This window comes from Oryx dammah, unplaced genomic scaffold, assembly GCF_014754425.2.
Source record: "Oryx dammah isolate SB20612 unplaced genomic scaffold, SCBI_Odam_1.1 HiC_scaffold_22, whole genome shotgun sequence".
Taxonomy (NCBI): Eukaryota; Metazoa; Chordata; class Mammalia; order Artiodactyla; family Bovidae; genus Oryx; species Oryx dammah.
Genome location: NW_024070206.1, coordinates 39,593,269 through 39,619,360, shown reverse-complemented (window position 1 = coordinate 39,619,360; position 26,092 = coordinate 39,593,269). Strand labels below are relative to the sequence as shown.

At 44.1% G+C, this 26,092-nt stretch overlaps 1 protein-coding gene across 2 annotated transcripts in view; it reads right to left on the bottom strand.

Moving 5' to 3' along the window:
- Positions 1-25,004, bottom strand: part of MAPRE2 (microtubule associated protein RP/EB family member 2) — a 187,460-nt gene extending 162,456 nt beyond the window's left edge. The window contains exon 1 of one of the 2 annotated variants that reach the window (XM_040264857.1): positions 24,741-25,004. Coding sequence is in view for 1 of the 2 variants with exons in the window: in XM_040264855.1 (XP_040120789.1) it covers positions 23,215-23,238 (24 nt within the window). In the remaining variant the exon portion in view is untranslated. Of the gene's footprint in view, positions 1-23,214; positions 23,506-24,740 lie in introns of those variants that run through there. The other variant, XM_040264855.1, reaches the window with a different exon arrangement.
- Positions 25,005-26,092: the final 1,088 nt, after the last annotated feature.

Below are 26,092 nucleotides of genomic sequence, written 5' to 3'. Positions count from 1 at the left end.
GGTCACAAGAGTTGGATATGACTTAACGACTAAACCACTAGTGCATACAAGAAATCTGTAAAAATGATGAGACAAACTAAGTATGAGAAATACCACATTCACTGTATTTCTGTGAAATATTCTTAATAATTATTTTTCACTCATCCTTTTATCCACTTTAAATAGAGGGGTTGGAATAGAACAGCTTCTTTGCTCGTAAGTATGATTGATAAGGAAATGTAGCAGAATGTTTGCAAAGCAGAAAAGCAGCACAGAGAAAAGCATCAGGTTCACTTACAGTCCAGGGTTCAAGTTTATGGCTCAGATCATAGTGAAAACTAGAACCCTGCTTTACATGTATCTTATCTATAGTTTGTCATTACTTCGACCACCCAAAGAAGGAACCCACTAACATATTAACAGTGTAAGAAAGATGATATGAAATCTAAGACTTTGGCAATAGCAAGAGGGTTGCTATGATCTCTCTCAAAAGATGAATAACCATTGTCCAACTTGCGCTGTGTGGAAATCTTGTCAAACTCTGACATTTCCAGCAGACTCTGTTAGAAGTGTTGGTAAGAGGACAGAACTTTTTAAAATGTGAAGGTATGGGCAGGGAAGTCTAGCATGCTGCAGTCCATGGGGTTGCGAAGAGTCGGACACGACTGAGCAACTGAACTGAACCAGCCAATAGATTAAGCACCCTGTAAGCATTATCTTCAGTTTTACAACGATCCAGTTTTGTTATCCGATCCCCGCCCCGCCCCCCCCCCCCCCCGGAATTTTACAAGTGAGAAAACAGACAGTAACACTGTTACTCTGAGTCACATGGTTAATAAGTAAGGGGTAGGATTTGAATGTAGTTCTCTTTGACTCCAAACCCCATGAGTACTTCTTCTTAAATCACTGCACTGCTTTTGATGTAAGAGGAATATTTCTGAAAGAGGTGGGGAAAATAAACTAGATTTCTGAGAAAAAAAAAAAGTGCAGGTATGTTTGTATGGCCTCTGCCTGTAAGTTTTCTGTTGGGGTCATGTGGACCCTAGAATGTGATGTGGCACCAACCAACACTGCTGGTGGGGTTTGATTTACTCAGGAGTCTACTTACAAAAAGTTTCGGGGTTGTATTAGTAAAGAGATTCCTTGATGGAGAAATTCATGCTGAATTCCACTCACCTGGGAAATAACCTAGTGAAATTCTAGAGAAGAAGCTAATTTTCTTCATAATTGTTTTCTCCCCCTAATCAATCTATTGTGGGAAATAAATCCAGGTAAAATATCCAGCTTGAAAATATTTACCACACAGTTCCAGCACCATCCATGGGTACCAAAAAATCCACAGGTGCTCAAGTCCCTCATATAAAATGGCACAGTCAGCCTTCTGTATCGTAGAGTTCGGCATCCATGGATCCAGTGATTCGCGGAATGAATTTGATCTAGAGGACTGTTCCTTAGAGTCTTTTCTTTCTATAATTATATGTGTCTACAGCTCTTAATTTTGCAATGTTCTTTCACATATGACATCACACCTAGATCTCGAAATCATAGTTCTCTTACAACTAGAGTTTCTCTCTGCTTGCCTTTTGGCTAGCTGCCTTTCTCTCCTTTATATCTTCCCTGGTACTCCCACCTGGTACTGAGTTGCAGAGCCAAACTTCTAATTCAGAGTTCTTTCATGGTCACCTCCCTCCCTCAACACCTGCCCACAGGGAGCTTTGAAAGACATTTCCTACCCTCAAGAAACTAAATACTTGTTGTTCAGTCACTAGGCTGTGTTTGACTCTTTGCAGCCCCATGGACTGCAGCATGCCAGGCTTCCCTTTCCTTCACTCTCTCCCAGAGTTTGCTCAAACTCATGTCCATTGAGTCAATGATGCCATCCAACCATCTCATCCTCTGTCACCCCTTCTCCTTCTGCCCTCAATCTTTCCCAGGATCAGGGTCTTTTCTAATGAATCAGCTCTTCTCATTAGGTGGCCAAAGGATTGGAGCTTCAGCTTTAGCATCAGTCCTTCCAATGAATATTCAGGGTTGATTTCCTTTAGGATTGAATGGTTTGGTCTCCTTGAAGTCCAAGGGACTCTCAAGAGTCTTCTATAGCACCATAATTCGAAAGCGTCAATTCCTTGGCGCCCAGTCTTCTTTATGGTCCAGCTCTCACAACCGTACATGACTACTGGAAAAACCACAGCTTTGACTATACGGACCTTCATCGGCAAAATGATGTCAAATGAAATACTAAGGAACAGGATTTTGTTGGGGTTGTGTTTTGGAGGGCCACAGACCATTCTAATATCCAGTTTTCATCCTGTTGACATGGCAACACTCTCTACTTCAATTGAGGAAACATCCATTATGGAGTATCTCCTAGGTGCCAGGGCTGTGCTGAGTGGTAAAGATACTGTCAGTTACAAAACCTTTTTTTTTTTTTTCAGAACTTGAGGGAAAATAAAAAGGATCATTGATCCCATTCTCCAGGTGAAGAAACTGAGGCTTAGGAGCTTGTGTGTTATAGGCTCCTGTGCTAACACACAGGTAGCAAAGGACAGAGCTGGTATCCAAACTCTAGTCTCCTGATTCTGAGTTGTATGCTTTCCGTGGATCCACTATGACCCATTCCACCTTTTTCTCCTCTTATGTCAGGCTTCCTCTGTATATTATTTTAAAATTCATTTTCATGTATTTGGAGCAATAGGGCACCAAGTGTTGACATTTGTAGAAGGTTTTTTTAAAGTTTCTATTCATTCATTTGCTCAACATTTATTGAGCACCTAACATCTACCACTTACACGCAGCTAAGGCATCAGGTGCTGGGACACGTTTATTACATGTATCAGGTCATTTACTCCCAATAACCCTATGAGGAGGGCTATTTTTATTCCTATCTTATAGGTACATGAACTGAGGTTTGGGCAGGGCTGGAGTTCAAACTCAGATGTTTAGACTTCAAAGCTGGACCTCTTGAGTGCCACTGTACATCTATTTAATCCCAGGCATCCAGGGGGCTCTAATACACAGTACAGCCCCCTGCTTACAGACACACAAATTAATTATATCATAGAGCTGTGAATGCAAAAGGGAAAATCTTATGACTGCTGTCCTCTTGGATACTATGTAGAGTTTGAAAGAGTTTTTCAAGAGTCACCTGGGAATCTTGTTAAAATTCAGACTATGCTTTGATAGATCTTGGGTAAGGTCTGAGAGTCTATCTTTCTACAACTTCTAGATGGTCTTCCCTGGTGGTTCAGTGGATAAGAATCCTCCTGCCAATGCAGGATTCGATCCCATGTCCAGGAAGAGTCCCCAGGCGGGGGAGCAACTAAGCCCGTGTGCCCCATCTTCTGAGCCTACGTGCTGTGACTACTGAAGCCCGCACCCTAGAGCCCGTGCTCCACAACAAGAGAACCCAGTTGCAACGAGAAGCCCGTGCACTGCAATAACAGCCCACACTCACGGCAACTAGAGCAATCCCATGTGCAGCGACGGAGACCCAGCGCAACCAAAATAAACAAACACTAGGTGATGCTGAGGCTGCCAATCCGGGGACCACGCTTTGAGTTGCAAGGCAGGTGGCCTCTCCACTTCTGAGCTTGAGGTTTTCCCGGTAGAGTGGCTTTGGGCATACCACTTAAACTCTGGGCCCTAATTTTACAGTTTTCTGTAAACTGCAGCTACTTAGAGTGTGGCTCCTATGTGTAAAAATTCTTTACCAACTGTAAATTTCTAGGTAAATGGAAAATACTTATGTTTATCATTATCACTATTAAATAGCTAAATTTGAACACATATCCCTCATCAACTAGGTCTGAGTATTAATTAGATAGCCAGGAAATATCAAAATACAATCAACTCTAGGGAAACTCAATAGCTTAAATGGAATGGAGGAGCATGACTGAATGAAAGGGATTTTGTCGATGCGGTCTCCATGAAAGGGATGCAAAGGAATCCTTTGAGCAGGACACTAAGTGGCCCTTCTGAAACTATTTCACTGCCTTTTAGGGGAGGGGCTGTAGTCTGTAATCTCAAGAAACCCCGTATTTTGACCACCACCTAAAGTTGGCAGCCAAGGGGAAAAATGCAAAAAATAATCTTAATCTTTTGACCACAAGTAGAATTTTTCCTGCTAGCTAGAGTAGAACCCTCACATGTCATAGGACTGCTGGAGGGATTTCAGGCTTTGTAGATATCACTTCATTTAATGCAGTGTTTAACAGTCTGAAGTCTTTCAAGCTGTTTGAATCCTAGAGACGCTTATTTTTCTGTCTTCTTGTTCTTCCCCATCCCACAAAGTCCTTCTTTTCTGCTCCTCAAGGGGACAGCCAAGGTTGAGCTGTCAGCTGAGCACACAGGAGGAGCACTGTGTGGTTGACAACCAGGAGGTTGCTTAGATGACACAACAAGCACTGCCAAATGCAAACAATGAGCTGAAAAAAAAAAACCGCTTTAGGACTCTAAAATTACTAAGTTTTTAGTAGGAAAAGTTTCCAGGCCTCAGTTTTTCATCTAGAAAAAATGGGATTCAATGAGATGACCTCCAAGGCTACATGCTGCTTTAAAAACACAGTTGACCCTTGAACAAGGTGGGGGTTAATCCAAGTATAATTTACAGTTGCCCCTCCACATCCAAGGTTCTTCTGCATTCAAGGATTCAACCAACCAGGGTCCATACAGTACTGTAGTATTTACTCTTCAAAAATCTGCAAGTGCAAGTGGGCTCGTGTAGTTCAAACCTACATTGATCGAGGATCAATTACACCACGATACTACTTGGCATAAAGAAAAGCATACAGTGAGTCAGCACTGATTTTGTGAGACGATCTTTGCTAGAACACACTGATGATGCCAGACTGAAAGATGTGTAGAACACACCTTTTAGAACTAACACCCCAAAAAGATGTCCTTTTCATTATAGGGGACTGGAATGCAAAAGTAGGAAGTCAAGAAACACCTGGAGTAACAGGCAAATTTGGCCTTGGAATGCGGAATGAAGCAGGGCAAAGACTAATAGAGTTTTGCCAAGAAAATGCACTGGTCATAGCAAACACCCTCTTCCAACAACACAAGAGAAGACTCTACACATGGACATCACCAGATGGTCAACACCGAAATCAGATTGATTACATTCTTTGCAGCCAAAGATGGAGAAGCTCTATACAGTCAACAAAAATAAGACCAGGAGCTGACTGTGGCTCAGATCATGAACTCCTTATTATCAAATTCAGACTTATATTGAAGAAAGTAGGGAAAACCACTAGACCATTCAGGTATGACCTAAATCAAATCCCTTATGATTATACAGTGGAAGTGAGAAATAGATTTAAGGGCCTAGATCTGATAGATAGACTGCCTGATGAACTATGGACTGAGGTTCATGACATTGTACAGGAGACAGGGATCAAGACCATCCCCATGGAAAAGAAATGGAAAAAAGCAAAATGGCTGTCTGAGGAGGCCTTACAAATAGCTGTGAAGAGAGGCGAAAAGCAAAGGAGAAAAGGAAAGATATAAGTGTCTGAATGCAGAGTTCCAAAGAATAGCAAGAAGAGATGAGAAAGCCTTCTTCAGCAATCAATGCAAAGAAAGAGAGGAAAAAACAGAATGGGAAAGACTAGAGATCTCTTCAAGAAAATTAGAGGTACCAAGGGAACATTTCATGCAAAGATGGGCTCGATAAAGGACAGAAATGGTATGGACCTAACAGAAGCAGAAGATATTAAGAAGAGGTGGCAAGAATACACAGAAGAACTGTACAAAAAACATCTTCACGACCCAGATAATCATGATGGTGTGATCACTCATCTAGAGCCAGACATCTTGGAAAGTGAAGTCAAGTGGGCCTTAGAAAGCATCACTACGAGAAATGCAAATCAAAACCACAATGAGGTACCACTTCACACCAGTCAGAATGTCTGCGATCCAAAAATCTGCAAGCAATAAATGCTGGAGAGGGTGTGGAGAGAAGGGAACCCTCCTACACTGTTGGTGGGAATGCAAACTAGTACAGCCACTATGGAGAACAGTGTGGAGATTCCTTAAAAAATTGCAAATAGAACTGCCTTATGACCCAGCAATCCCACTGTTGGGCATACACACAGAGGAAACCAGAATTGAAAGAGACACATGTACCCCAATGTTCATCGCAGCACTGTTTATAATAGCCAGGACATGGAAACAACCTAGATGTCCATCAGTAGATGAATGGATAAGAAAGCTGTGGTACATATACACAATGGAGTATTACTCAGCCATTAAAAAGAATACATTTGAATCAGTTCTGATGAGATGGATGAAACTGGAGCCGATTATACAGAGTGAAGTGAGCCAGAAAGAAAAACACCAATACAGTATACTAAAACATATATATGGAATTTAGGAAGATGGCAATGATGACCCTGTATGCAGGACAGCAAAAAAGACACAGATGTGTATAGCGGACTTTTGGACTCAGAGGGAGAGGGAGAGGGTGTGATGATTTGGGAGAATGGCATTGAAACATGTATAATATCATGTAAGAATCGAAATGCCAGTCTATGTCTGATGCAGGATATGACACGCTTGGGGCTGACGCGCGGGGATGACCCAGAGAGATGTTGTGGGGAGAGGGGTGGGAGGGGGGTTCATGTTTGGGAACACATGTACACCTGTGGTGGATTCATGTCAATCTATGCCAAAACCAATACAGAATTGTAAAGTAAAAATTAAAAATAAATAAATAAATTTAAAAAAAAAAAAAAAGAAAGCATCACTACGAACAAAGCTAGTGGAGGTGATGGAATTCCAGTTGAGCTGTTTCAAATCCTGAAAGATGATGCTGTGAAAGTGCTGCACTCAATATGTCAGCACATTTGGAAAACTCAGCAGTGGCCACAGGACTGGAAAAGGTCAGTTTTCATTCCAATCCCAAACAAATGCAATGCAAAAGAATGCTCAAACTACCGCACAATTGCACTCATCTCACATGCTAGTAAAGTAATGCTCAAAATTCTCCAAGCCAAGCTTCAGCAATATGTGAACCGTGAACTCTCTAATGTTCAAGCTGGTTTTAGAAAAGGCAGAGGAACCAGAGATCAAATTGCCAACATCCGCTGGATCATGGAAAAAGCAAGAGAGTTCCAGAAAAACATCTATTTCTGCTTTCTTGACTATGCCAAAGCCTTTGACTGTGTGGATCACAATAAACTGTGGAAAATCCTGAAAGAGATGGGAATACCAGACCACCTAACCTGCCTCTTGAGAAACCTGTATGCAGGTCAGGAAGCAACAGTTAGAACTGGACATGGAACAACAGACTGGTTCGAAATAGGAAAAGGAGTACATCAAGGCTGTATATTGTCACCCTGCTTATTTAACTTCTGTGCAGAGTACATCATGAGAAACGCTGGACTGGAAGAAACATAAGCTGGAATCAAGATTGCCGGGAAAGATATCAATAACCTCAGATATGCAGATGACACCACCCTTATGGCAGAAAGTGAAGAGGAGCTAAAAAGCCTCTTGATGAAAGTGAAAGAGGAGAGCGAAAAAGTTGGCTTAAAGCTCAACATTCAGAAAACGAAGATCATGGCATCTGGTCCCATCACTTCATGGGAAATAGATGGGGAAACAGTGGAAACAGTGTCAGACTTTATTTTTTTCGGGCTCCAAATTCACTGCAGATGGTGACTGCAGCCATGAAATTAAAAGACACTTACTCCTTGGAAGAAAAGTTATGACCAACCTAGATAGTATATTCAAAAGCAGAGACATCACTTTGCTGACTAAGGTCCGCCTAGTCAAGGCTATGGTTTTTCCTGTGGTCATGTATGGATGTGAGAGTTGGACTGTGAAGAAGGCTGAGCGCCGAAAAATTGATGCTTTTGAACTGTGGTGTTGGAGAAGACTCTTGAGAGTCCCTTGGACTGCAAGGAGATCCAACCAGTCCATTCTGAAGGAGATCAACCCTGGGATTTCTTTGGAAGGACTGATGCTAAAGCTGAAGCTCCAGTACTTTGGCTACCTCATGCGAAGAGTTGACTCATTGGAAAAGACTGATGCTGGGAGGGATTGGGGGCAGGAAGAGAAGGGGACGACAGAGGATGAGATGGCTGGATGGCATCACGGACTCGCTGGACGTGAGTCTGAGTGAACTCTGGGAGTTGGTGATGGACAGGGAGGCCTGGCGTGCTGCGATTCATGGGGTCACAAAGAGTTGGACATGACTGAGCGACTGAACTGAACTGAACTGTGTTTGCTCCCACCAGGAGCGGGAAGGCATCCCAGAGGCATGTCTCCAGAGTTCAGAAGCAGTGACACTACTGCCCAGTTAGGGGAAGCTTCTGTTTATCATAAGCCCCTACTGAAGCCCCATCTGGCATTAATGATGGTACCAGGGCCACGTGATAAAAATGGCAATGATTCTTAGCCCTGGTCACAAGTGTTGATGTTTGGCCTTTTCACGTTTTCTAGCACTCAGCTAGTCTTGTAAAAGGGAATGCCCCTTTGCACCATGGGATGCAGGCTTTCTTGTCTTGCCTGTATTGTATGTGTGGGCAGCACAGTACAGCTCACTGCTGGACCGGGTCAGAGGTTCTGCTTTTCCCATGTCTTCACTTCTGTCTAACAGGATGCAATGTATGACATCTCTGCATCTCAGCCCAAGCTGATTGGTGGCGAGATGACTCCGCGCCAACCACAGGCATAGGGGAAAGTGAGCAGAGAAGGGTTTCTGAGTGCACCCTTTATAAAATGCATCTGCTCTGCTAGAAATCCCTCTGCTTTCCTATTTTTGACTAGCTGCAATGGCATTCTCCACATATTAAGTGGAAGTGTGAATCTTACCACTGCTTCTGTCTGTTACAATCTAACTCAATTAATTTGATGTGCAAGTGGGTTATCAAAACTATATATTTTCCTCATGTTCTAAAGAATGTATGAATTCTCCAGAGGAGGAGAAATACAGTTCTCAGTGCATTTTCTATTGTACTTTATTCTGAGAAAGCTGGATTAACCACCACTTTTCAGCGCACTAGGATGTCCTGTGGGAAAAGGATAAGTTAAAAATAAAAATCCCTTCTTTATTGATGAATAGGGGCCACAGGTGAGTGGAACCGTTTCAATCGCTCTTTGAGCAGAGCTGGGATGAGAACCGGGTCCTTGGATAATATTTCAGATGACTGACCATTGGGACTTCTCTGGTGTCCATTAGTTGGGTGTTTGCCTGCCAATGTAGGGGACACAGGTTCGATGACTGATTTGGGAGGATTCCACAGGCCACAGGGCAACTAAGCCCAGGAGCCACAGTAACAAGCCCATGTGCCCAGAGCCCGTGCTCTACAAGAGAAGGCTGAGCGCTGCAACTAGAGAGTAACTCCAACTCCTGCTCACTGAAACTAGAGAAAGCCTGCACACAGCAACAAAGACCCAATGCTTGCCCAGAAGTAGATAATAAATGAAAATTTAAAAGTAAATAAAATGACTTTTTATTAATAAAAACGATAAGGACGAAGTTTTAAGAGAAGATCCTTATTTGAATAGGAGGCTAATTAGAGACAACCTTTTTTTTTTTTTTGCCTGTAATGGTAAAGAATCTGCCTGCAATGCACAAGACCCGGCTTTGATCCCTGGGTCAGGAATGTCCCTTAGAGAAAGGAATGGTTACCCACTCCAGTATTCTTGCCTGGAGAATCCCATGGACAGAGGATCCTGGTGGGGTACAGTTCATGGGGTCGCAAAGTCGGACATGACTGAACAATTAACACTTTCACTTTTTTTTTTTTGTCTTTACTCATTTACTTTTCTTTTGAATGTTTTGGGAGATGTTGCTGCAGACTCTTTATCATCTCTCCAACTCTTCACATCTGGAATAATTTTGACTGTTTTAACGTTTTCGTCTCTAGAACCTCTTCTCATGAGCATTAGTAACAAACATCTGCGTAGTTCTTCCCGATGGAGAAATCAAGGCGTAAAACTCAACCAAATTCCTACAAAATTATTAATATGGTAGAAAAAAAAATTTCCAAGGCTAGTAACAAGGTTTTGGTTTTTTAAAAAAAACAAACACCCCAAATGTGAAAAACAAACCACAAAAATGCTTTCAGGTTCTAAGAGCAACTCTTAGAACACCCCTAAGCCTCCCAAGAACATATTGTTAAAAATCTCTTTTCACTGGGATGGGCCACAACCCCAAGGGAAAGTATGACTCAAATGGACTTAAGCTTGATGTCACAGCATGTAGAACACACAATCGTTCTAGTCATCCTGCACGGCTCACCTGCGTCAGGTTGCTCAACAGGGTACACTCTGAAGGCATCAAATGTCTTGCAAACTCCACCCAAGGTCCAAAGTCTGGGCAAACTACCGTGAATCGTATCACAGACACTCAGATAAGCAGTTTAGGACAGACAGCCTTGTACACGCTTCCCCAAGGGATAGACCTGACTTAGACTTAGGATTCCTCTGGAGTTGGTGTCCATGGTGACGGGGAAGTATAGTGGTAGACTCCCGGGGCCAGGGAGCCACAGGCTTTTGAATATAATTATACTCTTGTGATCTGTGTAGCTAATTGTAGGAGCTGTTGGTAAGCAGTACCAGGAGCCTCTTGTTCTTTTCAGATATGAGGAACAATAGCCCTGCAGGACAGATGTTTCTTGTTTCTGGGTACAATCTGATTCCAAAGCCTGAATCAGTCTCCTGCGACTTCAAAACAGCAGCCTCCAGGGCTCAGCCTCCCTCCAGCAGATTGTGGGTCCCCGAATTCACAAAACACTCCTTCCACAGTGAAAAGACTTGGTAGTTCATGAATACAGTGAAAGTTCCCGTGGTTCAAGTGTTGCTTAGTTTTAAGGTGAGTTTAAAAACATCAGTATTGATGTACCTGCACTTTGTCTACAATCTAAAAACACATATTTGAAAAGAAAAGTCAGTAGCAGGTGGATGAAATTTGTCACAGATGAGATGTAGGATGGGAGAGAAAAGTCCATCCTGAGTTTTTTTTTGGCCACACCTTGCAATGTGCTAACTAGTTCCCTGACCAGGGATAGAACCCCCACCCCTGCAGTGGAAACGTAGAGTCTTAACCACTGGGCCACCAGGGACGCCCCATCCTGAGATTCTTACAGGTCCAAAAAAATTGTGAATGTTTTTTAAATGGAAAAATGACCCATGGTATGAGTCAAGACAAAACTATTGTAACACCAGTCAGAACCAGAAGCAGCTTTGCAGCGTTCCACTATTTGTATTTTCTATCACCTACTGCGGGCTTCCCAGATGGCGCTAGTGGTAAAGAACATGCTTGCCAATGCAGGAGATATAAGAGATACGGGTTCGATCCTCAGGGTTGGGAAGGTCCCCTGGAGAAGGAAACGACAACTCACTCTAGTATTCTTGCTAGAAAATCCCATGGACAGAGGAGCCTGGTGGGCTATGGTCTACAGGGTTACACAGTCAAGCATGACTGAAGTGACTTAGCTCTCACACACACACAGCACATCACCTACAAGTGTTTTGTATCTCCTTCCAGCAGATAATCACTATTTCTGTCTCTCACTAAACACTGACCCAAACCTGCTCGCTGCTCCACCTTCACACCGAGTGTAAAGCACGATTCCTCTCAGAGATGTTGGTGTTTAAAAGATATCAATATTTTAGGCAAAAGAAATAAAGTTCCAGCAGTAGACTTTTAGAAAGTATTTGCAGAGAAGCATCACCTGCCCCATGAATTTTTTTATTACAGAATAAAAATTTGCAACAGAAACAAACAAAAAACTGAACAGAATGGGAACCCCTGAACTGCAGGCCAAGGAACGAGAGAGTCCTACCTGAGCACCCCGTTTCCCAGCAGGAAGAAAACTTGTCTTCTGCATTTCTTCATCTATGAAAGTAGGGGGGCTGGAAAATGTGAAAATTCCAAATAGAAAGCTCCTACGTATCAAGAGCTGCTTGAGGACCCAGGGACTGGCGAGGACTACAAGTCCACCACCATCTCCAACCAGAGACGGAGTGGGGTATGCAGGGAACGAAAAGGCAATCACAAGGATCCACCTATCCTATCTCATCCTGGATGGGTGGGCCAGTGGGAGGTGGTGGGAAGGGGTGGTTAGGAGATTAGGAAAGGCCTTCCTGAACAATGCTCACTCATAACAACCGACACCTGTGGATCTCATTAAAGGACAGATTCTGGAGAACGTCCGGGGTGGAGCCTGAGCTTGGGCACTTATAAGATGTTTCACTGGTCCGTGGAGCACACTCGCAGGGGTGGGACCCTAAAAGGATTAACAGCTGAGCTAAGACAAAGGCTAAGCATAAATAACTGCCATCTTAGTCAGAAGGGAATGCCAAGATACTGAAGCTAGAAACACTGCTGGATATGGGACGTGGCATTCAATATGCTAAGGGAAATTTTTATGTGAAATATTGTTGAATGCAAATACAGACAGTAAGAGTTCCATGCAAACATACAAATAGATTTGCGAGAGCTGCATGAAGGTGGTTAGGTGAGGAGTGTTTCCCCTCACGCCCCTCCCCCATCTTTTTCAGACTCTCAGTAATGAATTTATTAAAACAGCAAAACAACTGAATTGCTCCTCCATGGGCTGGGTAGAGGGGAGAACTCTGTCCTGGGGTGCCTTAACAGAATGACCGTGAAGCTTCCTTCTATCTGGGACTATGTGATTGTTTCAGATACAAAGCTACTTAATAACTGATAACCCCATATAGAATGAATGTACTAATAGTGACATAAAAACATGTTTTTGAAGGAATAATACTTTATTTTAAAAACTAATTAAAAATATTAAAGCATGTCTTTTATAACCCATTCATAAATTTTTCCTGGGAAAAAGTACAAGAGAATTGTATAGAATTCAGGCAGGAAAAAGCCTCGGATCATTTGATTTCACAGAGCCATTGAGTGGTAACCTGATGAGGAATTCATTGTTCGGTGCCCCCAGGACACATTGCTGACCCCAGCCAGGAGGAAAACTTTCAGTTTCTGATGCAGAGTTATGGTTGTCGAGGTCATAGAGCCTCAGGTTGCTTGTCTATGAGGTGTGTGTGCAATGGCTCTGTAGACAGGGACTGTTAAAATTACCGTCATCTTTGTTCCAAATCAAATGGGCTTCCCTTGTGGCTCAGTGGGTAAATCTGCCCGCAATGCGGGAGACCTGGGTTTGATCCCTAGGTTGGGAAGATCCCCTGGAGAAGAGAACGGCTACCCACTCCAGTATGCTGGCCTGGAAAAGTCCACATACTGCACAATCCATGGGGTTGCAAAGAGTCGGACATGACCGAGCAACTTTCACTTTATTCCAAACCAGGCATGTTGTGGGAAACCACATCATGTGATCTTCAGTCAACTGCCAGCCCTTGCTGAAGCAGGACACAAAACAAATCTTAAGACCACATCGCCGTACACAACACAGTCATCACAGAGACCCTCCCCCCACATATTATCTGGGGTAAACACACAGCCCAGCTGACCCTAATTCTGCAGGTCTTGGCCCTCACTTGACCAACAAGGCATCAGTGGAACCACCTGAGACTGAGCTTCGACCATCAGTGTCCTGTGGACGTGGATGATGGGTTTCTCCCGTTACTATACTTGAGCTAACAGTTTATCTGTTAAAGCATCTATTTTATTGAAAGGTCTGCGAAAGAATAGAAAGTATCTTAAGATATCTTACAAACAAGATACCTTTCAAGATTCTTGTAAGAACCTTGTGAGACAATTTCAGACTCCACTCTCTCTATCCAACAGCTGAGAAAACTCAATTTCAGGGATGGTGACGAAGGATGTTAAAGTCTCCCGAATCACCTAGTCGGTCAGCTGCAGAACTGGTTGTACGCACCAGGCCTTCTGATGTTCTCACCCCAATTCCAGAATTCTTTCTAGCATACAACCCTGTAACTTCTAAAAAACAAGCAGGCAACTATAAAGGGAGGTTTTTGAACTCAAGAGGCATTAAGATCTATGAAACCTTTTAAATTACTTTTTAAAACTTAGATTTTCATAAGAGTAGTTTGGAATTTGCCATAGGCCCAAACTGCATGTCCTTTGTTCAGTTTTAGAGGAACCTAAGGAATACTATGAATGTATGCTGTCGGCATATAAATATTCTTAAAATTTTTTTATTTGCAGTATAATTGTTTTATACTGTTGTGTTAGTTTCACTAAAGTGAAAGTGAATCAGCAATATGTATACATATATCCCCTCTCTCTCGAGCCTGCCTCCCACCTTATCCCCATTTCACCCCCCTAGTTCATCACAGAGCACAAAACTGAACTGAAATATTCTTATGTAAGTTATAGTATACGAAGTAAAAAGGCACAAAAAGATTTGCTGGTGATTTGTAGGTTCTTAAGGACAACCCAGAATGTTATAATAGGTTGTTGAATTAGTTTTAGTGAGAGACTTTTTTAAACTTGCTGCTGCTGCTGCTAAGTTGCTTCGGTTGTGTCTGACTCTGTGCTACCCCATAGATGGCAGCCCACCAGGCTCTGCCGTCCCTGGGATTCTCCAGGCAAGAACACTGGAGTGGGTTGCCATTTCCTTCTCCAATGCATGAAAGTGAAATCGCTCAGTCGTGTCCGACTCCTAGTGACCCCATGGATTGCAGCCTACTAGGCTCCTCCGTCCATGGGATTTGCCAGGCAAGAGTACTGGAGTGGGTTGCTATTGCCTTACATTTATCTTATTTTGTTACATATACTCATTATAAAACAATATTAGACATGGTCATTTAGGATTTTCATATGAATAAAATAGAAATATAGTAGTTCCCTATCTTGAAGATACTGGATCAAAGGAAACTATTCCTAATGTGTTAAAAGAGACAGTTTGTTAAGGATTACTGCAACATGATATTAAACATAAAGACCAATTTATGGTGAAAGAGTGGATCCTTTAGTTCAGGACTTCTCAAACTTTAATATGTATATGAATCACTCATGGCTCTTGTTAAAGTGAAGATTCTGATTGAGAAGGTCTGGGGTGGAGCCCAAAACTCTGCCTTTCAAGATATTCCAGGCGATGCTGATGAAATAGGACCTGGGACCTCACTTTAGCAAGGCGTCATTGGAGTCACCTGAGGGTGAACTTTGACCAGCAGTGTCCTGTGGATGTGGTTGATGGGTTTTTTCCACGTTACCCCATGTCCCTATTAAAGTACCTATTAAGAGGTTTGTGAAAGAATTGAACGTACTGTAAGATATTTTACAAATAAAAAAATGTTGCTGACTTTCCTGGTGGCAAAGTGAATTGGAGTTCACCTACTAATGCTGGGGACACTGGTTTGATTCCTGGTCTGGGAAGATCCCACAAGCCAAGGAGCAACGAAGCCCAGGAGCCACAACTACTGAACCTGTGTTCTACCCCGCATGCTGCAACCACTCAAGCCCAAGCACCGAGAGCTGGGGCACTGCAGCAAGAGAAGCCGCCACAAGGAGAAGCCCGGGCACTGCAGTGAAGACCCAGCACAGCCAAAAATTAAAAAGTTTCTGATTTTCTTGATCTGGCTTTACTTTTTATTTCCCTTCTTAAGTAAGCAAAATGTGCACAAAACTTCTGATAGTGGCTTGATTTTTCTCTTTAGTAGGTGAAGGCAACTCAGATATTTTATTATCCTCAGAAATATAGTTGCAGATCACATATTTTACAGACCAGGAAAGCTAATCATATTGAGATTATGGGATAAAAGTAGGATTGTAAGATTTAGCAAAGAAAAAAAAAAGAAAAGAAATAAAACAAAACTTCAATCCACCACCATCAAAAAGATGGGATACCCAGTTAAATCTGAATTTTACATAAAAGATTAATGTTCTCAGTATGAGTATATCCCATGCAATATATATACTTAGGTTAAAAACAAAAAACAACCTTGTTCATCTGAAAATCAGACCTAACTGGGGTTCCTGTATTTTCTCTGGCAACCATTGCTAAAAACATACCCTAGATTCTAACTAACATGTAAGTGCTAGGAGAGCAGATGCTGGGGTGGAGAACTGACCCACTGACAGTGTTGTTTAAACATCCCAGCTGCACAGGGAATTGCTTTCTGGACTTGCCAGTACCAGATGGAGCACTTGGCTATTACTGCCTTGATTTATGGAAACTTCTTTTGGGAGATTTGTGCCCCGAAGACCACCCTTTAAAAAAAATTATGATATAGGGTAAGTTGGAAGTAAAGCTAACAGGAGTCTCGTATCAATAGCTTCCTTTCTGGAGAAGAACGAGGTGGCACAAAGCAGGAAGGTTTTTCTTCTAGTTCCCTGTCTTTTCTTCTTCTGGAGATGTTCAGTGGGAAAGTGAAAATAGTGGTTCCTTAGACTCATGAGAGGTGATTCTTAATACACCACATTTTGGCAGGTTGATTGGATTTAAGATTATCTTTGAAGGAAGGAGGTGTAAGGTGGTTGCAGGCACTCTCGCCACTCTTGCTTATTGGTTGCTGAAAGCTGACTTGACTAGCTTTTAAACAGGGCAATTTAGTCTTCTGATTTTACTTTTATGTATGTGAGCCAATAAAAAGTCTCAAAAATTTTAGAAAAAATCCAGGAATTGCCTCATTTTCCAGTTGCCTTTTCTTGCTTATTTTCCCTTCTACTGACTTCAAATACCAACAGTCATCCCTGTCATGATGACTCTAAGTCAGAACCAAGGTCTGCCCATCACCAGAAAATTTTTGAGTGTTTTGATGCTGAAAGCTCAGCTTCTCTGTACACTGGTGACAAACTGAATCTTGGAGACAGGTTTCAGCAAAGTAGAGAAGAATAGCTCTATTGCTTTGTCAGGCAAGGGGGCCACAGAGAGCTAATGTCTTCAAAACTATGTGTCCCAACTTGAGTAAGACAGTGGGAGGTTTTATAGTAATTGCTCAAAGAGGGTGTGATCAGCTTGTAGACATTCTTCTAATGGGTTGGTGGTGAGGTAAGTTGGCAATCTTCAGGTCCAACTGGTCTGGGGTCTACACGCTTGTGAGCAGCATACCATCTTTAATTGTTAACTTCTCTACCTGGAGGGGTTTCAGTTTCTGCAAAACAGCTCAAACATATTGTGTGTATCCATTGATGGGGAAACAGGATCTTGCCCCAAGGCTGCCCTTGTCTATTTCTCCCTGGTCTCACATCCCCTCCCTTCCCTAATTAACAACTACTTGAATTCACCCATTAAACTCAGGGAAGGTTAAGGAAGCTGAATGAAAGTTGCTTCCTATAATCAAAGAGATGGGGGACACAGAAAGGCCTTGGGCTCAGGAGCCCCAGAGGGCCCTGGCAAGGTATCAGTTTTGTCCCTGCTTAAGCATTTGACAATTATGAATTCCCTATTCTGGTAAAAATACAGTAAACCCAATTAATTCCTAACTTTAGGAATTACTTTGGAGAGAACTACTAGTGATAAATGTATGCATGCTAAGTCATTTCAGTCGTAGTCAACTCTGTGTGACCCCATGGACTGCAGCCTGCCAGTCTCCTCTATCCAAGGGATGCTCCAGGCAAGAATACTGGAGTGGGTCGCTGTGCCCTCCTCCAGGGGATCTTCCCAACCCAGGGATCGAACCCGAGTTTCTAATGTCTCCTGCATTGGCAGGTGGGTTCTTCACCGCTAGCGCCACCTGGGAAGCTCTTATATATATACGTATGGCAGACACTTATCAAACAAAATGTATTTAGTAAAAAAAAAAAAATTAGTGAAAGCTAAATTATGATAAGGTAGGAAAGCTAATTTCACTTGGACTAGTTCCTCATCCAGTCAGCATAGGAGTTATACAATCTATTAATATCTTCCATTGTCCCCTCCTCCTCTTTCCCAATTATTCCATCAGGAACACTAGTGGGTTAAGTTATCTTGGAAGTTAGTTATCAACAAGCCATTACTACCTAGTCCTAGGATGGGATTAAATACATTTACAATTTGTTTTCGTTCTTAGAAAAGATTTAGCTGATTTCAGATACTTCAAAGTACACATTATTTATAGTGCAGTGTTTGATTTTTTATTTCTAAATTTCAGGTGTACTGATTCTGGAAGAGATGAAGAGGACACGAGTTATTATACATAACCTTTAAAGTTGCTCCAGTAATCTAAGTGAAACTCACTTGGAAATGGTCTGTGGCATGAACAAGTCATCAGAAAGAGGAAGTTCTCTTAACTGAAGGAAATTTTATGAGGGGCAACATTTACAGTAAAAAATTACAACAAGTTCCTATCAGCGTAGCTGTCCTTTCAAATATCTCTTCTGGACTCAGGAGTAATCTATCCAACTTTGAGAAGAAGGCATATAATTTGAATTTCTGGATCCTAATCTGACCTATTTTTCAATTTGGAAATTTCAAACTAAATTGTTCACAGCACACTGTCAGTCTTTAGTGATATAAGTGATTATATGCAAGAAGTGGAAGTGAAATGTTAGCCCCTCAGTCATGTCCAGCTCTTTGCAACCCCATGGATTGTAGCCCACCAGGCTTCTCTGTCCCTGGTATTCTCCAGGCAAGAGTACTGGAGGGAGTAGCCGTTCTCTTCTCTAGGGGGTCTTCCAGGGATCGAACCTGCATCTCCTGCATTGCTGGTAGATTCTTTACTGTCTGAGCCACCAGGGAAGCCTGATTATATGTATACTGGCTTATTATCTAATGACCATTGCCTTGGTAAGTAGCAAGCAATTTATTAATATCTTGAATGTATACTTTAGAAGAGTGGTGCAATTTCCCAAAGAAGCAAGTTTCCGCATCAAGCTTTAAGCATGTGACATGACAGCCAATGAAAAATGTCAAAATCTGAATAGATCCTCAAATTATGCATTCATATGCTAAAACAAGTAAGACTGGAAATGCCCTCATAGGGTGGCATAACAAAGTTTCTGTGGCTAAAGAGAGCTGAAGCAAGTGTGGTCATGGACTTGCTGTCAAGGGTGTATGTCTGCATTTTCTAGACCTCCGGAAACAAGTGACAGCTCAGTCTAAGCATTTCACTGTTTGGACGGTTTAGGTTCAGAAGTTTTATGGTTTACCACATCACTAAAATTCCTTTTTAAAAATATTTCCTGCTTCTGAAAATACTCTCAATAGGGGATTTGTTCATTGGTCAGTCAATAAGTCATGTCTGACTCTTTGTGATCCCATGGATGGGATCCTCTGTCTTCTAGCCTCCTCTGTCCTCCATTATCTCCCAGAGTTTGCTCAAATTCACGTCCATTGAGTTGGTGATTCCATCTGATCATCTCATCTTTTCCCGCCGTCTTCTCCTTTTGCCTTCAATCTTTTCCAGCATCAGGGTCTTTCCCAATGAGAAGGCTTTCAAGTCAGGTGGTTAAAGTATTGGAGCTGGAGCTTCAGCTTCAGCAACAGTCCTTCCAAAGAATATTCAGGGTTGATTTCCTTTAGGATTGACTGGTTTGATCTTCTGGCAGCCCAAGAAACTCTCAAGAGTCTTCTCCAGCATCACCATTCAAAAGCATCAGTTCTTTGGCACTCTGCCTTCTTTATGGTCTAGCTCTCACATCTGTACATGACTACTGGAAAAATCATAGTTTTGACTACATGGACCTTTGTCAGCAAAGTGATGTCTCTGCTTTTCAATATGCTGTCTAGGTTTGTCATAGGTTTCCTTCCAAGGAGCAAGTGTCTTTTAATTTCCTGGCTGTTATCACCATCCACCAGTGATTTTGGAGCCAGTGGACCACCAGGGAAGTCCCAGTGCATGTAACATTTGCTGAATGATGTGACTAACATTTAAGGGCCCTTATACACGTTAAATAGAGAAGGAAATGGTAACCCACTCATTTTCTTGCCTGGAAAATCCCATGGACAGAGGAGCCTGGATGGCTACAGTCCATGGGGTGGCAAAGAGTCGGACACAATTTAGCAACTAAACCACCACCATCACCATGAAAGTGAAAATGAAAGTGAAGTCGCTCAGTCGTGTCCGACTCTTTGCGACCCCATGGACTGTAGCCCACCAGGCTCCTCTGTCCATGGGATTTTCCAGGCAAGAGTGCTGGAGGGGGGTGCCATTTCCTTCTCCAGGGCATCTTCCCGACCCAGGAATCAAACCTGGGTCTCCTACATTACAGGCTTTACCATCTTAGCCACCAGGGAAGCCCAACCATCACCATACTAGTTAAAAATTCTTACTTTGCTTATCTGGATAAGAAGCTAACGACGGCTCCAACTGTTTCAGGTTGGCCTAGGCCAAAGGTGGATAATTTGAGAATAAATGAGAGCATGATATATGTGAGAGTCTCTCCTTTTTCTAGGAGGAAGGAGATAATTAGAATTGAGCTTGCCTACCCAGAACCTCCAGGCAAGATTACATCAAAACCTAGTCAAGGGACTTCCCGGTGGTCCAGTGGAAGACGCTGTGCTTCCAATGCAGGGTGTCCGGGTTCAATCCCTGGTCAGGGAACTAGATCCCACAGGCCTCAACTAAGAGTCTGCAAGCCACAACTAAAGATCCTGTGTGCTGCAACTAAGACCTGGTGCAGCCGAATAAATAAATATTAAAACAAAACAAAAACCCTAGTCAAGAAACAGCAGGGTGATAGAATAGACGCTCGGAAAGAAGTCAGGATTCCAGGTTTCTCCCCACTTTGCCAGATCATTTAACAACCTGTGCTATTTGGCACATGGGAAAACTATCTACCCAATTGTGTTTAGGTTAATAAGATCAATGGGCTGTGCATATTTAAGATAATAAGACTGGGTAGTTCTTATCTGTTCTCAAAAACTTCAGAGCTTCTAAAGTTGAAGTGACACCCTTTCTTTGCATCTCACCCTCTTTGGCCTAATTGTGACTATCACAGAGCTAGATTTTTAGCATCCTCTGATGAACAGTTTCTGATTAATCTGGATTAGTTTCATTTTTCTAGATTGTATTTCGGTCTTTCAGTATCTTACAGCTTCCCCCAAAGGAGTTGGGGGAATAACAGAAGTGTATTCTCAGTGACTTTTCTCCACTACACTGGAATGAGAATGGGTACATTTATGTCATCTGACCTTTGGACATTCTTATTAACATTTATTTTGCTGGCATCCAGCAAGGAATACACCCAAATTTCCACTTTTAAATATTCTGGCTATATAGATGTTTTTGTGCTATTTTTAATGTAGGTGGAAGCCTAGAAGGTTTTGTTAAAGCTAACTATTAACCTAGCATTTATCCTACTCTGAAATAACTCTCCTAACTTAATTAGTTCCTTTTGGCATCCACATAGGTGTGTGTGTGTGTGTGTGTGTGTGTGTGTGTGTGAATAAGTGGTAGAGAGTGAAATTTTTGTGAAGTGAATCTTTGATCCATGAGAGTATGGTTAAGTAACAGGACAATTATTAGTTATACTCAGGACACTAATTTTTTTTTCAGTTTTTGGCCACACCATGGGCCATGAGGGATCTTAGTTCCCCGACCAGGGATCAAACTCATGCCCCCTGTAGTGGAAGCACAGTCTTAACCACTGGATCACTAGGGAAGTCCTGATGTGAAATTGCTTTATATAAAGATGTAAGTGAACAAAGCACTACCATCTTACAGTTCTTAAGAACCGTAACAGAACTTTGGCTCCTAGATATCCAGAATACGTCTTAGAAAAATAAAAATGAATGTACTCGGGATGCTTTGCTTAAAAATATCTTCCGCACATTCTGATAATGTTCAGTATGAATATTTACAAAAGGTCTGTGTTCTGTGCTATAGGAGTTGTAGACATTAAAGGCCCCTTCCATTTAATAGAATACCAAGCAGGGTACATAGGGTCAAAAAAAGTTCAATAGCTGATGATATTGAATGCTTGCTATATACTAGACATGGTTGTTCCCCCATAAAGAAACTGAGAATGGGGAAGAAAGCATTTAGGCAAGAGAGTTATGATGATATGATATAAAGAATAATGAGGAAAAGAGAGTATAAAAATTGAAGTTAATAGTAATAAAAATAAGTATTTCATAAACTGTGTACACCTTTAAATAGGCTATCTTACTAGGATCATGCCTTGAGGATGATTTTTTTAAAACAAGAAACTTCTGGATAGTAACATAAAATCTAACATAATCTAACATGACATAAAATGTTAGATGTAATCATTTCTATTTAAATAGACCCTTTAATTTATCCCTGAATGTATCATCAGTTATTTGATTTTTTTAATTCAAAATGTACGTACTGCAAATTCATCCTCTCTGTTTTGCATAATTGAAATAACCCAAACCACTTTGCCAATTTTTTTTTTATGCCTCCCACCAAGGAAATTACAAGATGTCTATCTAGTTGGCTATATGTTTCCTCTTCTAACAAAAGACAGCATTATAGGAAACAGGTGGAATAAGGTGGTGGAAAAGCGAGAGCCTGGTACAAGCAGACAGATCCTGATCAGACATTCAAATAAGCGTTCGAAGGAGTGGAATAGTGCGTGTCAATAAGCTACTGGATGTAACTATTTCCTACTCTGGGCTCCGCCTTGGAGTACAGCCTGCTGACTCACGAAGCTGCTCGGAGTTGGTTTCTGCTGGGTTTTCCCACTGCCTGCTACACGTGAATCACGCTGGAATGAAGTTTCTACGGTATCCTTAACAACCGGGCACAAACCAGGCACCGACAGTGAGCTTCAATCTTTCCAGTAAGAACCAGACTCTGGGCTAAAGGGTGAAAACTGATGTGGCACCAACGCTAGCCAAGCTGCCAGATGACAGACTGCCCTCCTCCTTGTCAGTAGCCCCCTAGTTTCAGCATGGTTTCTCCCACCCACCCAGGTGGTTAAACTGGTATCTTGTCTGGCAGCTGCCAGCTGCCGGTCACTGAACTCTGCCCTTGCCTCACTGGTTCTCAGGTTTGGCTGCAAAATGGAATCACTTGGAGATAAACACACGTGGACACGGACACACACACCCTCCACATCAACAAACCCCAAACCGATGCCTTTCTGTCATCTCCAAACTTGCCTAATTCAAGTGGGTTAGGATGAGATACATGAGGATTTTTCAGAGCTCCTCAAGTGCAAATTTTGGGAGCCTTGCTCTTCCTATGCAAGTGAAACTTGTCAGTTAGGCTTATCTAACGACCACCGGCTGTGCTCCCCAAACCTCCTATCTTGGTGATCTGCTAACAGCCCCTAACGGGTATCTCAATTTGGCAGCAAAGAAGGCTGGCAAACCAAGGAGCATTTTCAGAAGGGACGCTGGCTAGAAGACCCCCTCCCCGCTCCTTTCCTTGCTAAAAACTTAAGCTACATTTGGCGCTTCCCTGAAGTATCTCAAACGCTGTTGTTCTTTCTGTTACCTTTTGATCTCTGTTCTGTTTCATTCCACAGAGTCTTGTTCGGCAAAGCTGGAAGGCTCGGGTCCTTCGGATTAGAAGCTGGTACTGCTGAGTCAAACCTCAATAGAGACACGACTGCACGCTTCACCTCGCCGGGACCGGCCGCCTCGCAGTGAGGCCGCAGGGCAGATACTATGCTAATCAAGAAAGTTCTTCCGTCTCGTCGCGGGCGGGCGGGTGCAGGTTTGAACACTTAACCCTTGGTCTTACGTGACTGCGCTATAGTGCGTTTAGTGACCGCCTCTTGCCTGGCGGGTCTGGACCACGTTCCATGTTTTTGGAAAAGGAGAAGACGTGCGCAAGTGATGGAGAAAGCCCGCAGGGAGGGGACAGCAGCGTTGGCTGGCGCCCGGGTGAAGGGACGGCTAATGCTCGGAATATTAATTACTCTACGAGCTGCTGACCCGGCAAGGACTAGCAGAAGGGGACCGGGGGTTAAGACAAAGACTCCTCCTGATCAAACGGCTGCAGCTTCCCTGCCTCCGAGGTTACAGCTCTGCCTTCCCTCTGCACTGGGCGGCTCTTGGGCACAGGACTGGCAAAGTGACTCAAGGGGGTGACCGAGTCCACTTGCCCTTTCGGGGTCTGAAAGTCTGCGTAACCGAGCGCTCCGGCTTCAGAGGGAAGGGTCTTTCTGTGCCACCCCACCCTGCCCGCCCTTTGTGGGATTTCTGGTCATGGCCAAGCCCTTCGAAGAATGAAAACTGAAGAATTTCTTAAGCAAACAGAGCGAGGAGTCGCTGAGTAGCCCCCGCTTTGCGCTCAGGGTGCTCCTTGCAGAAAACCTCTTGGGATCATAATAATAACCCTCTCTCTTTCGCATCCATCCAGTTCCCGCATCCTGGGGGCCCGGGAACCCCAGCGGGAGCCGTAGCGGGAGTGGAGAGTGATGGGGCTGGTCTCCGCGGGAGAAGCCCCGGGGTAGGGGTGGCGGCGGCAGCTGGGCCGGGGGTCCAGTGTTTGGTCCCGTCCAGCGGGCGGGACCCCGCGCGCTGCACTTCCAGGTCTGCCCCGTAGCGCGCAGTCCCTGCCAGCGCCCCTCGTTCTCGGTGCCTGCTCCCCAACTCTGGCTCCTGGAGGTCCGCGCGCTCCGGGCGCGCAGTCCCAAGACACCCTCCTTCACCAACGCCAAGTGTCCCTGTCCTAGCCAGCCTGGCCCTCAGCCTCGAGCCGGTCCACTTTGCCTCTGCCAGCGTGGCAGCCCTGATTCACCCCCCTTTCCCGGGGTGCGCGGCTCTGGGGCCCCGAAGCAGGGATGTGGCCCGCGGGAGAGCGGCGGGTGCACACTTAGGGGGCGCGACGCCGACCCCGGCACAACTTCTTGCCGGGCTCAGAGACCCCGGGTCCCGCAGGCTGCGCGACAGGCGGACTGCAGCCCCCCGGAGGCGGGAGGATGCGCGGCCAGCCCCGGCCTGGGAAGGACTGAGCCAGGACTGGGGGTGTCGGGGTGCGCCAGGGCGGTACCGCTTTAAATGCACTTGACTCACCTGCTCCGGCGCTGTCGCCTCCTTCCTCTACTGACAGCTGGGGGCTTTGTTTTCTCCACCCACCCAGGCGGCCGCGCTCCGCCCCCACCGCCGCACGTGACTCGCCGTCTGCCACTGCGGCCGCCTGCGGGGCCACCCGGGGCACCCGGCCTGGGCCACCCCTTCCCGGAGTGCAGCTGGGGACCGCCGCCCCCGAGAGGCCCCGGGCAGGTCGGAGACCACCCGCCGGTTTGTCAGTTGGAAGGTGGCACGCGGGTTAAGGCCAGGGTGAGTTGGTGACAAGGAATAAAGTGGCAGCGGGTGAAACGCGCAGAGCTTTGGGCCGCACCCAAGAGGGCGGAGGCCGGCGCGGCTCCGAAGGGCGGTTTAAGAGGCGACGCCGCACCCCGAAGTCTGTGCCTGTAACTGGGAGCCTGCCAGCCGCCTTGCACCTACTTCTTATGCCAAAGGTTTATACTCCTACCTGGCAAACAATGGATATTGCGGAGCAAACTAGTTTTGTCCTGGACGTTATTAGTTAAACTAGGCAACTCTAAGCTGAACCATATGATAAACAGTATAATCAATAATAGCAAGTTCTACTGAGGTTTCAAATCCGTTGCTTGTTGGTGCCGCTTAATATTTGGATTCTGTTTGGAAAATGGAATCCAGGCTGTGGACACAAACTCCAGATTATTGATGTGGGCACGCATCCATTTGGAGCAGCACCAAGTTTTAATGAAATGAATTGAGAAAATGTTCTGGCCTCAAGACCCAGCTGGGTCTCTCCCGCTTTTGGAAGTGGTCCCCACCCTTGCTGATGGCCAGTGCTTGAAACTGCAGGAACCTGTTGTCTGACTCCTTCCTTTTGCCCTTGGAGGACACACACATACCTTTGTTCTCCCCAAATTGCAACTCATGGGAAACCCTGTCCCCAAATCCCCAGCATCCATTAAAGTGAAGTCTGCATAGACTTTGCACTGTGCTTCCCAAAGTGATGTGCAGAGGGATCACCACCTGGCCTTGTTAAAACCAAATTCTGATTGCATGAGTCTGAAGTTGGAACTGGGTTCCTGTATTTTTGCAAACTCTTAGGTAACATCAGGGGCTTACCAAGTGGTGCCAGTGGTAAAGAACCCGTCTGCCAATGCAGGAGACATAAGAGATGTGAGTTCGATCCCTGGGTCAGGAAGATCCCCTAGAGAAGGGCATGGCAACCCACTCCAGTATTCTTGCCTAGGAAATCCCATGGACAAAGGAGCCTGGCGGGCTACAGTCCATAGAGTCCCAAAGAGTCATACATGACTGAGCAACTTAGCACATGTAGGCAGATTAACATCTGGGCTGCTGGTGTAAGGGCCACACTTTGAGTA